This window comes from Monodon monoceros, unplaced genomic scaffold (genome assembly GCF_005190385.1).
Source record: "Monodon monoceros isolate NGI ecotype Baffin Bay Population unplaced genomic scaffold, NGI_Narwhal_1 Super_Scaffold_11, whole genome shotgun sequence".
In the NCBI taxonomy this organism is placed as follows: domain Eukaryota; kingdom Metazoa; phylum Chordata; class Mammalia; order Artiodactyla; family Monodontidae; genus Monodon; species Monodon monoceros.
This window is the reverse complement of record NW_021703767.1, coordinates 1,642,025-1,657,941: the sequence shown is the minus strand read 5'-3', so window position 1 is coordinate 1,657,941 and position 15,917 is coordinate 1,642,025. Positions and strand designations below refer to the sequence as shown.

The 15,917-nt window shown below is 58.6% G+C and overlaps 1 protein-coding gene across 5 annotated transcripts in view; it reads right to left on the bottom strand.

The window, feature by feature from the left end:
* Nucleotides 1-15,917, bottom strand: part of TSPEAR (thrombospondin type laminin G domain and EAR repeats) — a 60,076-nt gene that overhangs the window by 13,218 nt on the left and 30,941 nt on the right. For 2 of the 5 annotated variants that reach the window (XM_029215031.1, XM_029215035.1), the window contains exons 3-10: nucleotides 11,164-11,405; nucleotides 9,240-9,330; nucleotides 8,033-8,189; nucleotides 7,203-7,364; nucleotides 6,688-6,819; nucleotides 5,761-5,987; nucleotides 4,252-4,438; nucleotides 3,086-3,315 (exon numbers count right to left, since the gene is read on the bottom strand). In XM_029215031.1, coding sequence (XP_029070864.1) covers nucleotides 3,086-3,315; nucleotides 4,252-4,438; nucleotides 5,761-5,987; nucleotides 6,688-6,819; nucleotides 7,203-7,364; nucleotides 8,033-8,189; nucleotides 9,240-9,330; nucleotides 11,164-11,405 — 1,428 coding nt within the window. Of the gene's footprint in view, nucleotides 1-1,064; nucleotides 2,115-3,085; nucleotides 3,316-4,251; nucleotides 4,439-5,760; nucleotides 5,988-6,687; nucleotides 6,820-7,202; nucleotides 7,365-8,032; nucleotides 8,190-9,239; nucleotides 9,331-11,163; nucleotides 11,406-15,917 lie in introns of those variants that run through there. The other 3 variants (XM_029215032.1, XM_029215036.1, XM_029215034.1) reach the window with 3 other exon arrangements.

The window sequence follows — 15,917 nt, the reverse complement described above, 5'->3', positions numbered from 1 at the left end:
TTCAGGGTCTCACATATCTGGAGCCGGCACACTGGGGGGCGTTCAAGGAGATTGGCCAGAATCTCCTTGGGATTTGGAACATACCACACGGGGGACAACGGCAGGAACTGAAGACTATTTTGAGAGATCTGCAGTGACTGTTTCCAAATATCTAGCAGACAAGCCAGTGGAACAGGGGAGCAGACTCCTGTGGTGTCCAGAGAGCACAGTCCTGCAGCCTGGCACAGAGGCCCGGCAAGCGGCCTTCTGGTCAACCACACAGGTCCCTAGCAGGGCTGTCACACCAAGCATGCGATATGAGGAGGGTTCCTGCAGCTGTTTGGAGAGTGCCTCTTGGAGATTATCATCCTGTAGCTGCCAACACTGTGATCCAGCCTCACCTACATCTGAGCAAGAGGCCAGTTTAGGAAGGTCTTCATCATGGCACTTCATCAAGGGCCTCAACCAGGTCCCTAGCTCCCCGGGGCACAGTGGCCAGTGACAACGCCACCCACTGCCAGGCTCAATGTTAAACATAAACAGAAAACTAAGGGTCCTCCAGATGTTTTATAAAAGACCTAGAACATGAGAGTCAGGCTACAACATATACATACACTCATACTGGAAGAAACTGAGCTGGTTCTAGGAACAGAATAGAATTTTAAAAAATTATAATTATCACACTTCCCTGGTGGCAGAGTGGTTAAGAATCCACCTGCCAATGCAGGGGACACGGGTTCGAGCCCTGGTCCAGGAAGATCCCACATGCCGTGGAGCAACTAAGCCCGCGAGCCACAACTACTGAGCCTGTGCTCTACAGCCCGCGAGCCACAGCTACTGAAGCCCGCGTGCCTAGAGCCCGTGCTCCACAACAAGAGAAGCCACCACAATAAGAAGTCCGTGCACCGCAATGAAGAGTAGCCCCCGCTTGCTGCAACTAGAGAAATCCTGCGTGCAGCAACGAAGACCCAATGCAGCCAAAAATAAATATAAATTAAATAAACTTAAAAAGAAAATAAATTACACAAACTCTTAAAAAAATAAAATTATAATTATCTTCAGAAGTATTCAAGAAGATACCGCATTTATAGAGTAAATACAGAATGCCGTTAAAGGGAAGAGTTCTTGGATATTAAAAACACGATTCCTAGCATTACAAGAAGATGCTCATCAACAGGATTAGAGAATAAAGGTAAGGAAAGCTTCTAGGTTGTAGAAAAAGAAAAGATAGATTCAATCCAGGAGATCCGAAAGCTGGCTAACCGTTCTAGAGAGAGGGGAGCGTGAGACGATCGAGAAAAACTAAGAAAATCTCCCAGGCCTGGGGACGCACGCCTTCAGGTTGAAAGGGCACTGAGACCAATCAGACAGGAAGCACAGGAAACAACTGCGAAGAAACCTGCGGGCACTGAGGGCAGAGAAGGTCATAGGAAAGGCACCTGGGGAGGCAGGGGGCTGCCCTCAGTGTTTCCAAGGAAACTCCCCCTAAAATCCTGCACGCGGTACATGAGGCAGGGTAAAGGATGCAGCCACCGTGAGTGTCCACACTTCCCGCCACAGAAGGTGGCTCTCACTGGGATGAAGCCGGCGAGGTCACGGCTCCCCAGCCTGTGGCTGTGCTGTCGGGGCACGTGGCCCACGTGGCTGCAGAGGGCGAGGGGTGAGCTCTCACCCTCAGCCCAGGATTGACGTCGGCTCACTCTGCTCAACACCCATTGGCTGGTCCTGGTCGCATAACCTGGCTGAGCTGCAGGGACGCTGGGGAGTGTCGGGGAGCACCTGGAAGGCGGGGTGTCCTTGAGGTCAACCAGAACACTGGACATCAGATTTGGACACGGTGGCTCCAGCCAAAGATGGCGGTAAAGGAAAGTTCCAGAAAGGGGACCATTGTCAGTTCTAGAGACAGTCAGCCTGGACAGCACAGGCAGGAGGGCCCAGGAGGGGGGTTATGGGAAAACAGGGAGGGGTCTTCACGGGCGCACACCGGCCAGAGACCTTGCAGACGCGATGGGAGCACCAACACGCGGGCGGAAACTCAGGAGGCACTGAAGACGCGGTGTTCACAGGGGCTCTCGGGGACGGGGATGGCCAGCAAGAAGCCGGGGGACGTTACCATGTGCAGAGACGGGGGTTTTCTTCCCCAAAAAGGAAAGGAGAGGGAGGGAAGGACTTCAGAAAAAGCAATTAGGAGCTCGTCGAAAAACATTATGTGCAGCTCATGGGGTCCACGTATGAAGTGAGCCACGTGTGGTGGGCTTGTGGCATGAAAGGAAAGTCTGAACCGCATTCAGGGACTGTCCCCAGGGGTGGCACGCAGGTCATCCCACCACTGAAACCACTGAGAAGGGAGTGATCACAGCCGTGCCCTTGGATCTGCGCGAACGACATTGGGACGCAGCCAGGACGATGCAAATGCCGACAGTGACTCTCAATTTTAGAATCATCCGTGGGGGCTGGGCCTGGGGTCTGACACTGAGAGGGACAAGCTGGGCGGCTTGGAGGGAGGAGGGCGAGGGAAGGTGGGGGGAGGGTTGGGGCCCCACATCGTCACCCTAGACCACGGTGGGCGTGAAGAGGGGACGCCAATGCCGCCTGCTAGCCTGGGACCCAGCGGCTCGTGCGTGGTTCAGTCGGGCATCTGGGGCCACACCACGTAATAAAGGCTTCTCGCTGCCTTAGTCAGAGGTCCCTCCGGGCAGCCCACGACAGCTGGGACCAGCTGAGGGACACTCAAGGTCTGCAGGGAAGGTGGGCAGTGCTGCCGCCACAGCTGACCAGGTCAGAGGCCAGCTGCCTGCTGCTCCAGGGCAAGAGCCTGGCGCCCACATAACGGTGGGTCAGACCATGAGGGCCCCCAGGGGCCAGGGGACCCGGCTGAGCAGCCGGGCTGCCGGAAACTCCGTGCCAGGGCAGCCCTCCCGCCTCATTTTAGGGCTCCCAGGCTATATTCGGGGTCCCAGGGGCTCGGCCTGAGCCTTATTCTGGGGAGGCGCCTGGGCGCAGAGGCCCGGGCTGGGGCCCTGGGCCTGGCTCGTGCGGCCCGGGTCCTGTGTCGCCCAGGCGCCAGGCAGAGGTGCAGGGCCGGCGGGGAGCACAGGGTCCTTACCAGGAAGGACTGGAAGAGCTGGAAGCTGCCGCCCAGCCGCACGTACAGGTGGGACTGCAGCTGCGTGGACGTGCCGTTGAAGGCGTTGGCCACGGCCAGGAAGGCGTAGGGCCCCACCATGAAGAACTCCCAGTCGCAGGCGCCCGACGTGGCGACGGTCTGGTTGGCCTCGAAGAGCCGGGCCCCTGGGCTCCACTTGTAGATGACGCTGTAGATGTTGTGGTCGCTGCCTGGAAGCCGAGCGCCACGGAGGGAGGGAGACGGGCCGCCGTGGCCTCGCGGCAGCCTTGGCAAGACCCTGCCCGCCCGGACCCTGCCCCAGGCCCTGCAGCCCGTCCAGTCCAGCCAGGCCCTGCTCTCCTGCACCCTCCCCAGGCCCCCAGCAGTGGCAACGCCCTTCACGTGACCTTCCTGCCTCTGTGCCCCGATGAGAACCCTCGGGGGCCCCGGCTTCGGACGGCTCCAGACCCCCCTGAGGCCTTGCAGCACGCTGGAGGCGGGACCCCCGCCCTCCCCAGCCTCACCCCTCACGCTGTCCACCATCCCCTTCGCGCTCCCCGCCACCGGTCAGGCCTGCCCGGAACGTGCTCCCTGGAGCTCCTCACCCAACCCCAGGGCTGGGCCAGCCTCTCCCGGGACACTCACTCCCACGGGGGGTATTGGGTGGCGGGCTCCTGGGGTCCTCTCTGCCCATGAGCGGTGGTGGGGTCTCCTCCCTGGCCCCCGCCCGCCGCCAGAGTTCCCCGGCAGGTGTAGACTCAGGTGATCGCTGAGCCGCAGAGCCTGCCGAGGCCAGAGGTGCCCTGCAGGGCCGACTGCCCCCCGGGGCCCTGTCCCCCAAGAGCTAAAAGCCAGGGAAGGGCTCACTGTGGCCAGGCAGGGCAGTCACCTGGCCCAGAAGCCAGGTTTCCCAGACCCTCCCAGGACTGTCCCCCACTGCACCCACTGCATCCCACAGAGTTTGTGCCCAGAATGGATAAGGGCAGGGACGCCCTTACCAGGACAGATGAGGGGGTGCTCAGGTGTGTCCTCCCTCAGACGCCGCTGTCAGATTGCCAAGCCCGAGGACACGGGCCACGTGTGGTTTATTACACATTTTTAATGAGATACACTGAACCCTGCAGGTGACCCTGCCCTGGCCCTGGAGTCCAGGCCATAGCCCCTACCTTCCCGGTGGTTGGCCACGGCCAGGAAGTGCTCCCCGGACACCTCGAAGGCCTCCCAGTCTCGGGCGCCGTGGGTGAGGACCCTCTGGTATGGTGTGAACCTCCGCCTTCTCTGGCTCCATTTGTAAATGACAGAGAACTCCTGACCCTTTTCATTCGGTTCAAAATTAGCCACAGCCAGGAAGATCTGGGGAGAGGACCGGGACAGCATTCTCGTGATCCACGCGAGGGGTCCGGCACTCGAGGCTTCTGAACATCGGCCTTGGGACAGGGGCTGAGCCGGGACTGACAGCCTGGGGCAGGCCCAAGAGCCCACGACTGACTCTCCAAATCTCCATCACATTAAGACCCGCAGCGGCGTCCGCATTTACCAGCCCACGAGCTCCGTTCCTGTCTCCCAAACCCAGGAAACACTTTACGCACGGAAATGCTCTTCAGTGCCGGGTGAAGAGGAAAAATCTTAACGCCCTGCTGTCTCAGGAAGCACATGTTTGTCACGCACGCAGTCGAGGACAACATGGCAACGCCCTACGTGTGACGTGAGCTGGAGGCCAGGTGGTGGGTCATGTGATTGAGGCAAGAGCCGGAAGCCCGGGGGTGGGGCACGCTCGCGGCGGCTGAAGCAGCCCCGGGTACTCTCTGCCACTGCTTAGGGGACGGGGCAGGCCTTTTCCTTAGTTTTCTAAAGGTCCCGATTTTTCTTTGATATCAGGTTATTTTTTATAATGAAAAAATAGGAACCTTTAAAATGTCATCAACCATAAAACCAGAGGGCTAGTCATTCCTTCACCAGGCTGGCTGGGAGCGCAGGATCCTGAGGGTCGGCAGCGACGGGGAACAGAAGTCTGTCTGTTTCGCTCAGTTTTGTCCCCCGTCGGGGGGGCCCAGGTGAGGGCAGGGCTGTACCTGGCACACATGTTAGTGAGCAAGTGACTTGGGGGCGGGCTCGGGTAGGTAAAGGGTAAACTCTCACAAGGGGATGACCCTCTTAGCCACGACCCATGGGCCACTGCTCAACGCAGCCCTGGTGGAAGGAAGGGGAGGCTGCCCACGAGGCTTTCCCACCCAAGGCCTCTGGGCCAAGCTCACCATCCTCACCTGTCCCCTCCATGAGGACATCACGTATCCCTGGTGTGTATGGAGCGAGTAAAGGAAGGCTGGGAATGGAGGCCTATTTTCATTCTGACGTGATGTCCGCCCTGCAGACTGGTTTAGGTCAGATTATCTCCAAGGTTTAAGGAGGCAGTGGTGGGTCTGCACAGAGCTGGGGAGCATCTCAGAAATGGGCTGATCTCTATTTTGTGGAAGCCAAACAGACTTTCTCAGTCACATTCTGGACACAGAGATGCAGCCGTGCCTGACTTTAAAAGGCATTTAGAACCTGCATGAGGCTTTGAAACCAGTAGAAGTGCCTTTCCCCATAAAATCTACATAAGGAGCCCCAACCTTTGGGCTCTGTGGGGCTTCCCAAGGTAAAAAGGATCGAGAAAGACTCCGATGCAGACTTGCCTTTTTTCCAATGGTGAAATGTCTCCAGGACTGTGCTTGGTGCGTGGGAATGTCCTGGTACGAGGAGAACTTCCCGTCGGCCCATTTGTAGATGGCGGACGTGGTTTTCCGGTTGGCAGTGGCCACGAAGAGCCCGGCCCCAGGGATGACAAAGACCTCGATACCCAGTGTCTCTGAGTTCGTGAACAGGCTCTGATGCTCCTCCACGTACTCCAGCCTTTCTTTGGCTTGTGATAGAGACACAGAGACCCAGTTAATGCTTCCCAGAACAGAAGCCTGGATGGACGTCCAGCGGTGTGACCCCAGGGACCTGGCCCATGACCCGGAGCACTGTGGCCTTGAGTGCTGTGCCACCCTCACCAGGAGGCCCGGCAAAGGAGCCTCTCATCCCCGCACAGGTTTTAGGGTCTGCAGAACCCCCAGAGATACTAGTCGGGTGGAACTGACACATCAGGTCCCTACTAGACGTTTCCCACGGCTTGCGGCTTCCACGAAAGGCTGTGCCCTGATGGGAACTAGAGAGTAGAGGCCACGGCTCGGGGACTTTCCCCCGGAGCCAGTTCCCATTTCCCGAGGACCCCCTTGGGGAGCATCACGGAACCTCTCCTCACCTCCCCGCCAACAGAACCACTCCCGGGCTCCCAGCACCATCGCGTCCAATCTTGACCCGAGTGGGTGGAGAGGGTAAGGAGAGCAGGTGGGGCTCCTGGAGCGGGGCTGGCCCCCTCAGGGAGGCTCACGGTCTCCCTTAGACGGCTCGAGAGCTGAGAACCTGCCAGCCTACCAGTAGGGCCCAGGAGGGCACGCATTTCCAGGTGAGGCATGCAGGCTCACTGCTCCGGGGTGGGGGGGGGGAGGTCGTCCCTGTCCCTAAGTATCGCTGGCTCTGAGAAGACCCCGAGGTCCCCAGAGCCCCACCCACCTCACCTGCTAACACGGAGACCCACTCGCTGCCCACGCACAGGTATAGCCCCTTGCGGCCGGCGTCAAACCAGAACTGGGCGTCCTCCGCTTTGGTACACGGCGGCCGGGATTCCAGCGTCACCTTCATGTCGGTTTCTGCGGGGAGGCAGGAAGATGGGTGTCCAGTGGGCACGTGCTCCCTGGAGGAGGGCAGGGGCGGGAGTGTCAGGTGACCCCTGCTTTCGCCTTCAGCTCCACCCCCTGAGCTGCCAGAAACCACTCAGGGTCTCGGGGAGGGAGGGAGATCCGAGAGCCCATGGCCTGCCCGGGGCGTCCGCACGCAGGACGGCCTCCCGCCCACCTAGTTCTTCCCCGTGGCCTCAGCTCTGCTGAGAGCCCTGAGCCATCACGCCGCACGGCTCTCCGCTTCCATCTGAGACTCGCTGGCACGCGTCCACCCAACTTGTGTTCTGCGTAGTTCTGAGGCCCCTGACCCCTGACCCCGGGGCTCACGGCTTCATCCCAGGTCCAGCCCTCACCCCGATGGTGCCACTTGGCCCCTTTACAGCAACGTCCACGCTGAGGCCCCGGCGGCCAGTCTGTGACACTGAGCGCGTCCTCGACCTCTTGATCTGCCTGGCAGAGGCCTGGGGCCGGACTCCTGCCCGAGGCCCGGCAAACAACCCAGATGCCGTGTGCCTCTGGGAATTTGGGGACACGGGTCCAGGATTGGGTCTAAGGGCCCACTTGCTCAGGGGGCTCCCCTGACTCGTGAGGCTCGAGAGAGGGTCCGGCTGTCTCCCCACCTCCCTAGTAGGGAGGAGGGGTTTCAGACTCTCCGTGGCAGGGGATGTGGCTTAAATAAACCGTCAACACTAACTTTACATTGGGGAGGTGCAAACACAAACTAAAGACGGCAAAGCTGGGGACGCTCTAGGCTGGGGGATCCCAGAAAACAGCAATGAAGCTCACAAAGGTCGGGGTTCCCGCGGGGCTGGGGTGCTGACGCTTGATGTCTGTTGGAGAGGAAGGGGGGAAAGGGCCCCAACGCTGCTCTGGGGGCAAAGCAGACAGCAGGTGGGAGTTAGGGAAGCAAGATTGTAGGCTCAGCCCCGGGTCCCAGGCGGGACGAGCAGTTAATCAAGGGCACGGTCCAGGTGGGGGTTAAACAGCCATGGGGAGCGCCCTTGGGAGGGAGGCGGGTCTGGCGGCACCATCTGCCTTCCCTGCGGGGCGTCTGCGTCAGGCCCGGCGTTCCCTTCATCCATGTGCCAAGCGCCCTCCTGTCTTGTGCCCGGGGAGGTTGGAAGTGACAAGGCTCCGAGGGTCTACTGTCGGCGTGGGGAGCGGGTAGCTGCGGCCTACTAACCATAGGGATACTTTAGCACCTCACTATCCTCCGGCTTCCCCGTGAGTCCCCGCAGGATAGGGGGGATGGACAGCAGGGCGAGCTCAGGATTCCTGCAGGGACAGAGCCTCAGGGTAGCGTCTGAGCCGGGCAGCAGGACCAGCTGCCTCACCAGGCCCTGCAGAGAGAGGGACAGCGCACTGAGACCTGCACTGCTGGAGCGCGCCCCGCCCACTGGGCTCAGCCCACCCAGCCCCCGAGGGAGGGGTGGAAACGCGGGTGCGGGTCTAAGCTCTAAAGCCATGAGAGAGGAGTCAGCCCGTTGGGTAAGGGGGGCATTGGGAGCAGTGGTGGAGAGCTGCGCACCATTCGAAGGTGATTACATCACGGAAGGGACCTCTCCTGTGGACTGCCCTACAGTGACCCGTTACGATGCTCATCCATCTATATGTCCATCCGTTCGTCTCTCTGTCTACCTATCTGTCCATCCATCCATCCATCCATTTGTCCATCTCTGTCCATCCATCCATCCCTTTGTCCATCCATCCATCCATCCATCCACCCACCCAAATACCCATTCATTCATTCATCCATCTATACATCTGTTCCTCTACCTGCCCACCTATCTGTCCATCCATCTGTCCGTCCACCATTCATCTATCTGTCCGTTAGTCTATCCATCCATCCATCCATCCATTCATCCATCCATCCATCCATCCAAGCATGCCATTGGTAAATATTCAGAGCATGGTTCTTTACACTGGACACGGCAAGAAACAAAAGCCCTTACCCTCACGGAGCAAGGTCCCCCCCGCTCCCCTGCACTCTAAGGGAAAGACAGGCAATGAGCAAACATACCGCTGGTCTGAAGGTGGTCAGGGCTACAAAGACAATCTGGGGAAGGGGATGAGAGGGCTGGGTGTGGGTGTCATCTCCTCAGAGTGGAGGGGAAGGCCTCCATGGTATGAGGGCACAGGGCAGGGCCCCAAAGTCACAGGGAGTGTGCCATGGCAGGAGTGGGACAAATGTTCTAGGAGGAGGGCACAGCAGGTGCAAAGGCCCTGTGGTGGGAGTGTGCCCGGCACGCATGGGACTCCACTGAACCTTTATGCTCCCCATTCCCAACTGCACGTACAACAGTGTCAAACTGGGGTGCCAGACCAGTGGTGACAGCCCCCCAGGAGCACTGGTGTTGGGAGGTCCAGGCAGGCAGCTCCTCCATACTTACCGTGAACTGGCCTTTGGTCCTCCTCCGGCTGCCGATGAAGAACCGGGCTCCTTGCACCGATAGGGTGGCCGGGAAGGGCATATCAGCCATTCTGAAAACATTGGAGGATGGTTTTAGGGCCATGGGAGAGCAGGGTCGTGGCCTATTTACATGGAAAAGGATGGGGGCAGCACCGCCTGAGGTTGTATCAATGTCTGGGGTCAGCCGTACGAGTATCACAGGCTGGGCGCCTTAAACCACAGAAGTGTGTTCTCTCGCAGTGCTGGAGGCCAGAGGTCTGAGATCAGGGTGTCGGCTGGGTGTGCCCCCTCTGAAGACTCCAGGGGAAGGTCCTGCCACCTCTTCCAGTTGCTGGGAGCTCCTGGAGTTTCCTGGATTGTGGCTGAATCATGTGGCCTTCTCCTCCATGCCTCCTTGTAAGGTCACTGTGTCAGGGCCAACCTACTCCTCAGCTTAGCTCGGTTATGCCTGCAGAGATGCTGTTTCCAAAGGAGGTCCCATTCTCCGGTTCTAGCGGATGTGAATTTGGGGGGATGCTCTTTGCCCCAGGACAAGGATCTTCTACAAAAGCGTGTGCTGCGGAGGTGTTCGGTGGCCCCTCTCCATGTCACAGGCGTCTCCAGTGGCTCCTCCCGGCACGGGGTCCCCAGCCCGCCCCCTCCTCTGAGCCCAGGGCCGTGGGACAAATGATGTCGGGGCCAGACGGGGTTCACCTCGGTGAGCCGGGACTTGTGGGAAGATGTGGCTGGAGTTGGGTCTTGAGATGCAAGTGGAGGCCCAACTCGGGATGGGGAAGACGTGGGGCCTCCTGGAGGGGACTGCGTGGCTGGAGCCTCTGGGGGAAGAGCCAGGTGTGTGCTTCCTCTCCACTGTCCAGCACCTCCCGGACCATGATGCCACGTCCTCTAGTCAAAGCACCTGCTCCGTCCAGGGTCTGCCGTCTGGCTGCCGCTGGCCGTGGCAAGGTCCCAGAACGCCTGCGCTCCGAGCACAGCTCCCAGGCTTCCTGGGTCCGGGTGTGAGCCCTCCGCGGCGCCGCAATGAGCTCCAGCACCCGCACCGCCAGCCTTGTCCTCCTGCACATGGCCCCCATCCCAGAACTGCCCCACCGCCGGCTCCCTGTAAAGGCCCCAGTGTATTCGGGGCATGGTGGGGCGGAGTTGTGATAAAGGCATGTTTAAACAGTGTGTAAGTATTAAGGAGAATCTTTTATTCCAGCAAGTTTCATAATGACAAAGCAGAGTGAGATTCTACCTTTGAAAGGAATATTTGTCATAAGGATAGATCTAGTGTAAATGGACCATTTGTGATTAAGAAAGAAAGGGTGGCGAGCCCCAGCCAGCGAGGAGGGACGCTGAGGTCCGGTGGGGGTCGTCCCGGCCCAGCTTACCCGGGAGCCAGGCCATGGGGACCAGGCCACGGCCACGACAAGAGATGGGCTCGGGCTCTCGAGTGCCCGGGGTTGCGTCAAAGCTACTAAGGTGATGTTCTGGTGAATATTTACTCCCTCGTCCCAGGAAAGGAAACTGAGTCAGAGAGGTTAAGTGATGGGTTGAAAGTCACAAAGCAAGACCTGGGCCTCATCGGGCGGCAGCTCCTTTTGGGCTCCTGGTGCCCGAGTTCACTCTGACCTTCCTCCGGGCCTTGCCTCGACGCTACCGACTCCGCAGCCGCGTCGATGGGTCGAGACCCATCCCCCAGCCCCAGCGGGCAGGCTGCGGCCCCTCCCAGCCCGGGTGCTCCCGCCCGTCGCCGCCTCTCTGGGGGGCGGGGCCGTTCCACACCACAAGCCAATGAGCCTGGCGCGCCTCCTCCAGCCTGACCCTAGCGGCCTTCGGCGGAGCCCCGCGGGCCAGCGTGCGCCCTGCGAGCCCTGCCGGCAGCACCCGGCCCCCTGCCACCCCTTCGGCGCCGCGGTACCTACATGTCCACGGGGAGGCCGCAGTCCCTGGTGAGGGAGAAGGAGCCTTCGGACACGGCCAAGACCAGCGTGTGCCACTGGCCGTCCGTCAGAGCCGGGCCGCGGAAGGACACGCGGGTCTGCCAGGCGCGCGCCCCGTCCTCCCTGAGGAAGAGGAAGTGCAGCTGGGTGGGCGAGTAGCGCAGGCCGAGCAGCAGCGAGTCCCGCTCCTCCGCCACCACCGTGAACAGGTACTCGTCGTTCTTCTGCAAGAGAGGGGCCAGCGGGGGCGGGGCAGGGAGGGGGCAGGTGAGGGGGGGCAGGTGAAGGGGGGCAGGTGAGGGCGGCAGGTGAAGGGCAGGTGAGGGGGCAGGTGAAGGGGGGCAGGCGAGGGGGCAGGTGAAGGGCAGGTGAGGGGGCAGGTGAAGGGGGGCAGGTGAGGGGGCAGGTGAAGGGGAGCAGGTGAGGGCGGCAGGTGAAGGGGGCAGGTGAGGGCGGCAGGTGAACGGGGGCAGATGAGGGGGGCAGGTGAAGGGGGGCAGGTGAGGGGGGGCAGGTGAGGGCGGGTCTCTGGGCCGCAGCGCCTGAGACAGTAACCAGGGTCTGTGATGAAACCAAATGCACCACTCACACCCATGAGGACAGCTACTGTCAGTAAAACAGAAAATTGCAAGTGTTGCTGGGGATGTGGAGAAATTGGAGCCCTTGTGCACTGCTGCGGGGGGAAGGCAGCAATAAAATGGTGCAGCTGTTATAGGAAACAGTATGGAGGTTCCTCAAAAAATTAGTGTGGAATTACCATCTGACCTAGCAATTCCACTTCTGGGTATATGCCCAAAAGGACTGGCAGCAGCCTCCTGAAGAGGTATTTGTACACCCGTGTTCACGCGAGCATCGCTCTCAATAGCTAAAATGTCGAGGCCGCCAGTGTCCATCGATGGAGAAATGGATAACTAAGATGTGGTCCATTCATGCAATGGGGTATTGTTCAGCCTTAAAAAGGAAGATCTGACGTCAGCGTGGATGAACCTTGAGGACCTGATGCTCAGTGACGTAAGCCAGTCACAAAAGGCCGGGTAGTGTGCGATCCACTGATGTGAGGTCCCTGGGGGAGCCGATGCACAGGGGCCGAAGGTGGGCGGTGGGGCCGGGGCTGGGGGGCAGTCATGGGGAGCTGCTGTTTAATGCATGTAGAGTTTCCGTTTGGGGAAGATGAAAAAGGTTCTGGAAAGGACGGTGCTGATGTCTGCACAGCAGCCTGACTGCCCTTAATGCCACTGAGCTGTGCACTTAAAAAGGGTTAAAATGGGAAATTTCATGTTACGTGTATTTTACCACAATTTAACAAACCTCGCGCCACCCGCCATTGTCGCGATCTCCAAATGCCAGCAACCCCAGCTGTGCATCATTTTCCCGCTCGGACCAGGGAGAGACCATATGTACTTGCCTGTACGTAGTGCAATTTAGAGTCTGTTCATTTCTAGCCTAACACAATGAAAAGCGTAAAGAAATGAAAGTGATTAAACCTGAATGCTAAGCAGATACGTTAAATATAGAATATAGTTTTTTAGCAAGTCTTTGCCCATGTAGAACTATGAGTGAATTCCACGCAACTGTTATACTAAAGAAGTGGAAAAACTCCATGGTCCTCATGTTTGATTTAACACTTAACTTAGCAAAATCAATTTGCACAGCTTGGGTCACACGGCCTCTGGCCACTCCGGGTGCTGAGGGTACACGTGTGGCCCCTGCACTTATCTTCCATGTGAAGGGCGCCTTCCCGTGAGCCAAGTCTCAGGAAGTGCATGGAATGGGTGGAAATGACACAGTAGGACAAAATGCTCACAGTGGTGGCTGGGCCCGTGAGGCGGGTGGCTGGGAAGGACGGTGACGTCACAGCCAGGGCCTCCGGGTGGACAGGCGTCTTTACTCCCCCATGTTCATGTCCCAGGACCCCGGAGCCTGAGCAGGCGCTGACCTTCTTGGAGAGGGCAGGGGCCCCACCCAGAGGGATCAGGCCACTGACCTTTGGGGTTCTCAGTCCCTCACCTCTAGGAATACTCCTGGCTGGAGGAGACCAGTGTCTGGTCAGAACCCTGTGTTTCCCCCCAGTGAAGGTGAGAGACAGGAATTGGATCATGTGATGAAGTAAGTTTATTTATCCGGGTGCCTGAGGAGGTGCTGACAGGACGGAAGTCGAAGCCAAGTGACGCAGGCAGAAGAACTGGGAGGGGGACAGGTGACCCAGAGGCAGGTGGAGGCACCTCCTGGGAGGCAGAAGCCCGGGGAGCAGCGAGGTCGGGTTCCCGGGGCAGGATCAGAGGTCAGTCAGGCCAGGACAGTGGGGACGAAGGGGACCCTGTCCCGAGTGGGGGCAGCCGCCCAACCCAGGTCAGGAGTGAGGGAGGCTGGGAGGACCGAGTCATGGGGGCACCTGAGCCCGGCTGGCCTGGCGGGGACGTGCCCGGTCAGCAGCAGGACGTGCCCGAGGCGGGGACGCAGCAGGCGGGGCGGCAGAGCAGGGACACAGAGGAGGAGGGTCTGCGGCAGGACGAGGGGCAGGGGGTGGGCTGGCAGCACGCGGGGCTGAGCAGGGGACGGCCTCACAGCACACGGGCTCGCAGCACGCAGGTGTGTAACAGACGGGCTTGCAGCAGACAGGTGTGCAACACAGGCTTGCAGCAGACGGGCACACAGCAGGCCTGCTGGCGGGGGGAGCAGGTGCGGCAGGGGGGCTCCCACACTTGCCCTTCCTCCTTGGGGTTGAGAGCTGGCTGCAGGAGCCCCTCATTAGTGCTGGCGTAGTTTCTACAATAGCTTTCCCTCGTTAAGCTGGTGAGTGTAAATACCCTGAGTTGCAGGGTGTCTCCCTTCGCTCCTTTGGCTCCAGAAAGTTATGGAAAATGTTGAGGCGAGATTATGCTGAGTGTGGCGTAGGGGTGAACACCTCTCCAAGTTGACGAATTCTGTTCCACCTCTCCTGTGTTTGGGGTACTTTTAATATCAGTTTAACTTTTAAGCATTTTAAAATTTAAGTGTACCCTGCGTGCCGCCACTACTGAGCTCGCGCGCCTAGAACCCGTGCTCCGCAACAAGAGAAGCCACCGCAGTGAGAAGCCCACGTGCAGCAACGAAGAGTAGCCCCTGCTCGCCGCAACTAGAGAAAGCCCGCACGCAGCAACGAAGACCCAACGCAGCCAAAAAAAAAGAATCTTAAGTGTAAAGTGACATTGGCACATCTTATAAAATGCAAGTGGTTCAGAAGATTGGACCACAGAGTGGGTCTAGGGTCACGTTCCAGCAGGGCCTGGTGTGAGACCCAGGCTCTGCCAGCAGGAGGTGAAGGATGCCCAGAGCCCTCGCAGCCCAGCCTAGCGTGCCCAAGAGGAGCGTTAATGGGGCACGGTCGGACGTGGACTCTGCAATGAAACTTTCTCAAGGAGCAGCGCTCACAGGTGTCTGAGTGAATCTGGGGCCGTGAAAGGGACACAGGACTGCAGGGTAAGTCGGGAGCCGTTTTCATCAACATTTCACCCAAACTCAAGTGCCTTTCGGTACAGGCTGTGCACCCCACACTCCTCGGCTGAGCAGATTGCCCTTCTTGGCCCGAGGTTGCCTCCCTCAGAGGTGATGCCCTGAAAGACTCAGAGAGAGGGAGAGGGTCTCCTGGAGACCCCGCGTGTGAGCAGTGGAGACATGCGGACCCCAGGTAACACCCAAAATTAAAGCCCAGGCAACAGTCAGTTTCCCTCGTGGATCAAGAAGATGTGGTCCTGGGGAGCCTGGAACAGAAAGTCAGCATGGGCTGACTCTGGTGAAGAGGTCGACGCCCGAGCAGGGACGGTCACGACGGCCCTGGCCACAGCTGTGGGGGTTAGACAGCACTGTCTGAGCACCTGTTCTAGGCCAGGCGGGGATCCTCCAAATCACAGAGATAAAAGATAAAACCCCAAATATGATGAGAGAAAATGTAATAAACGGACCGCGTGTTTCGCCGACACCAAACATGACAGTCCATTTGCTAGGGAGGGAGGAGGCACAGCTAGGATAAAACAGTAGAGACAAAACTGAGCATGAACCGCTCTGAGCTGAGTGCACAAAGATGTGTGTGTGTTTGGACTGGAAGGGCTTCATGAATTTCAAGAGCCTCAGGTCTTTAGAGCCCACCCACCCTAGACATGTGTTGGCAGTTTTTAAATGAACAGAATTAATAGCAGCCCCTTCGCCGTGCAGGAAGAAACAGCACATAGTCTGGAAATGAACCCCCCCCAGGGCTGACTCCGGACCCCTCTCCCACCACACAGTGAAAGACACAGAGCTTCTGGGGGAACATCCGGGATTAAGGCTGATTTGATCTTTTTTCAAATTATTACATCCTTCTCAAGTAAAGAGAACAGCGGTGTATTTTCATATAAGCAAGAGCTTAGAAAGTACTCCACTCACATTTCCCTCTTGAAAAAAACACTTAAAGAAATAAGACAAATGACCAAGTGATGAAGCAGACAGGAGCAGCTGGGGGGTTGGGCTGGCGTCGGTGCAAAGAAGGGGAAACAAGTCGAAATAGCCAGTGAGATGGGTTGCGTGTGCAGAGTCTGATCCTTCGTAGGCAGTGACCCTGGCGAGGCCCAACACTTTATTAATATCAGAAGCTCTGTCTGTGTGAGAGCCACCTGGCTGCTGGGCCCTTGAAAAGTAGCCAGTACCACGTGTTCGGTTTTTTGGGTTTTTTTGTTTGTTTTTTTAAGAGAAGAAATTGTTCTGTTCACTGTTGTATCTCT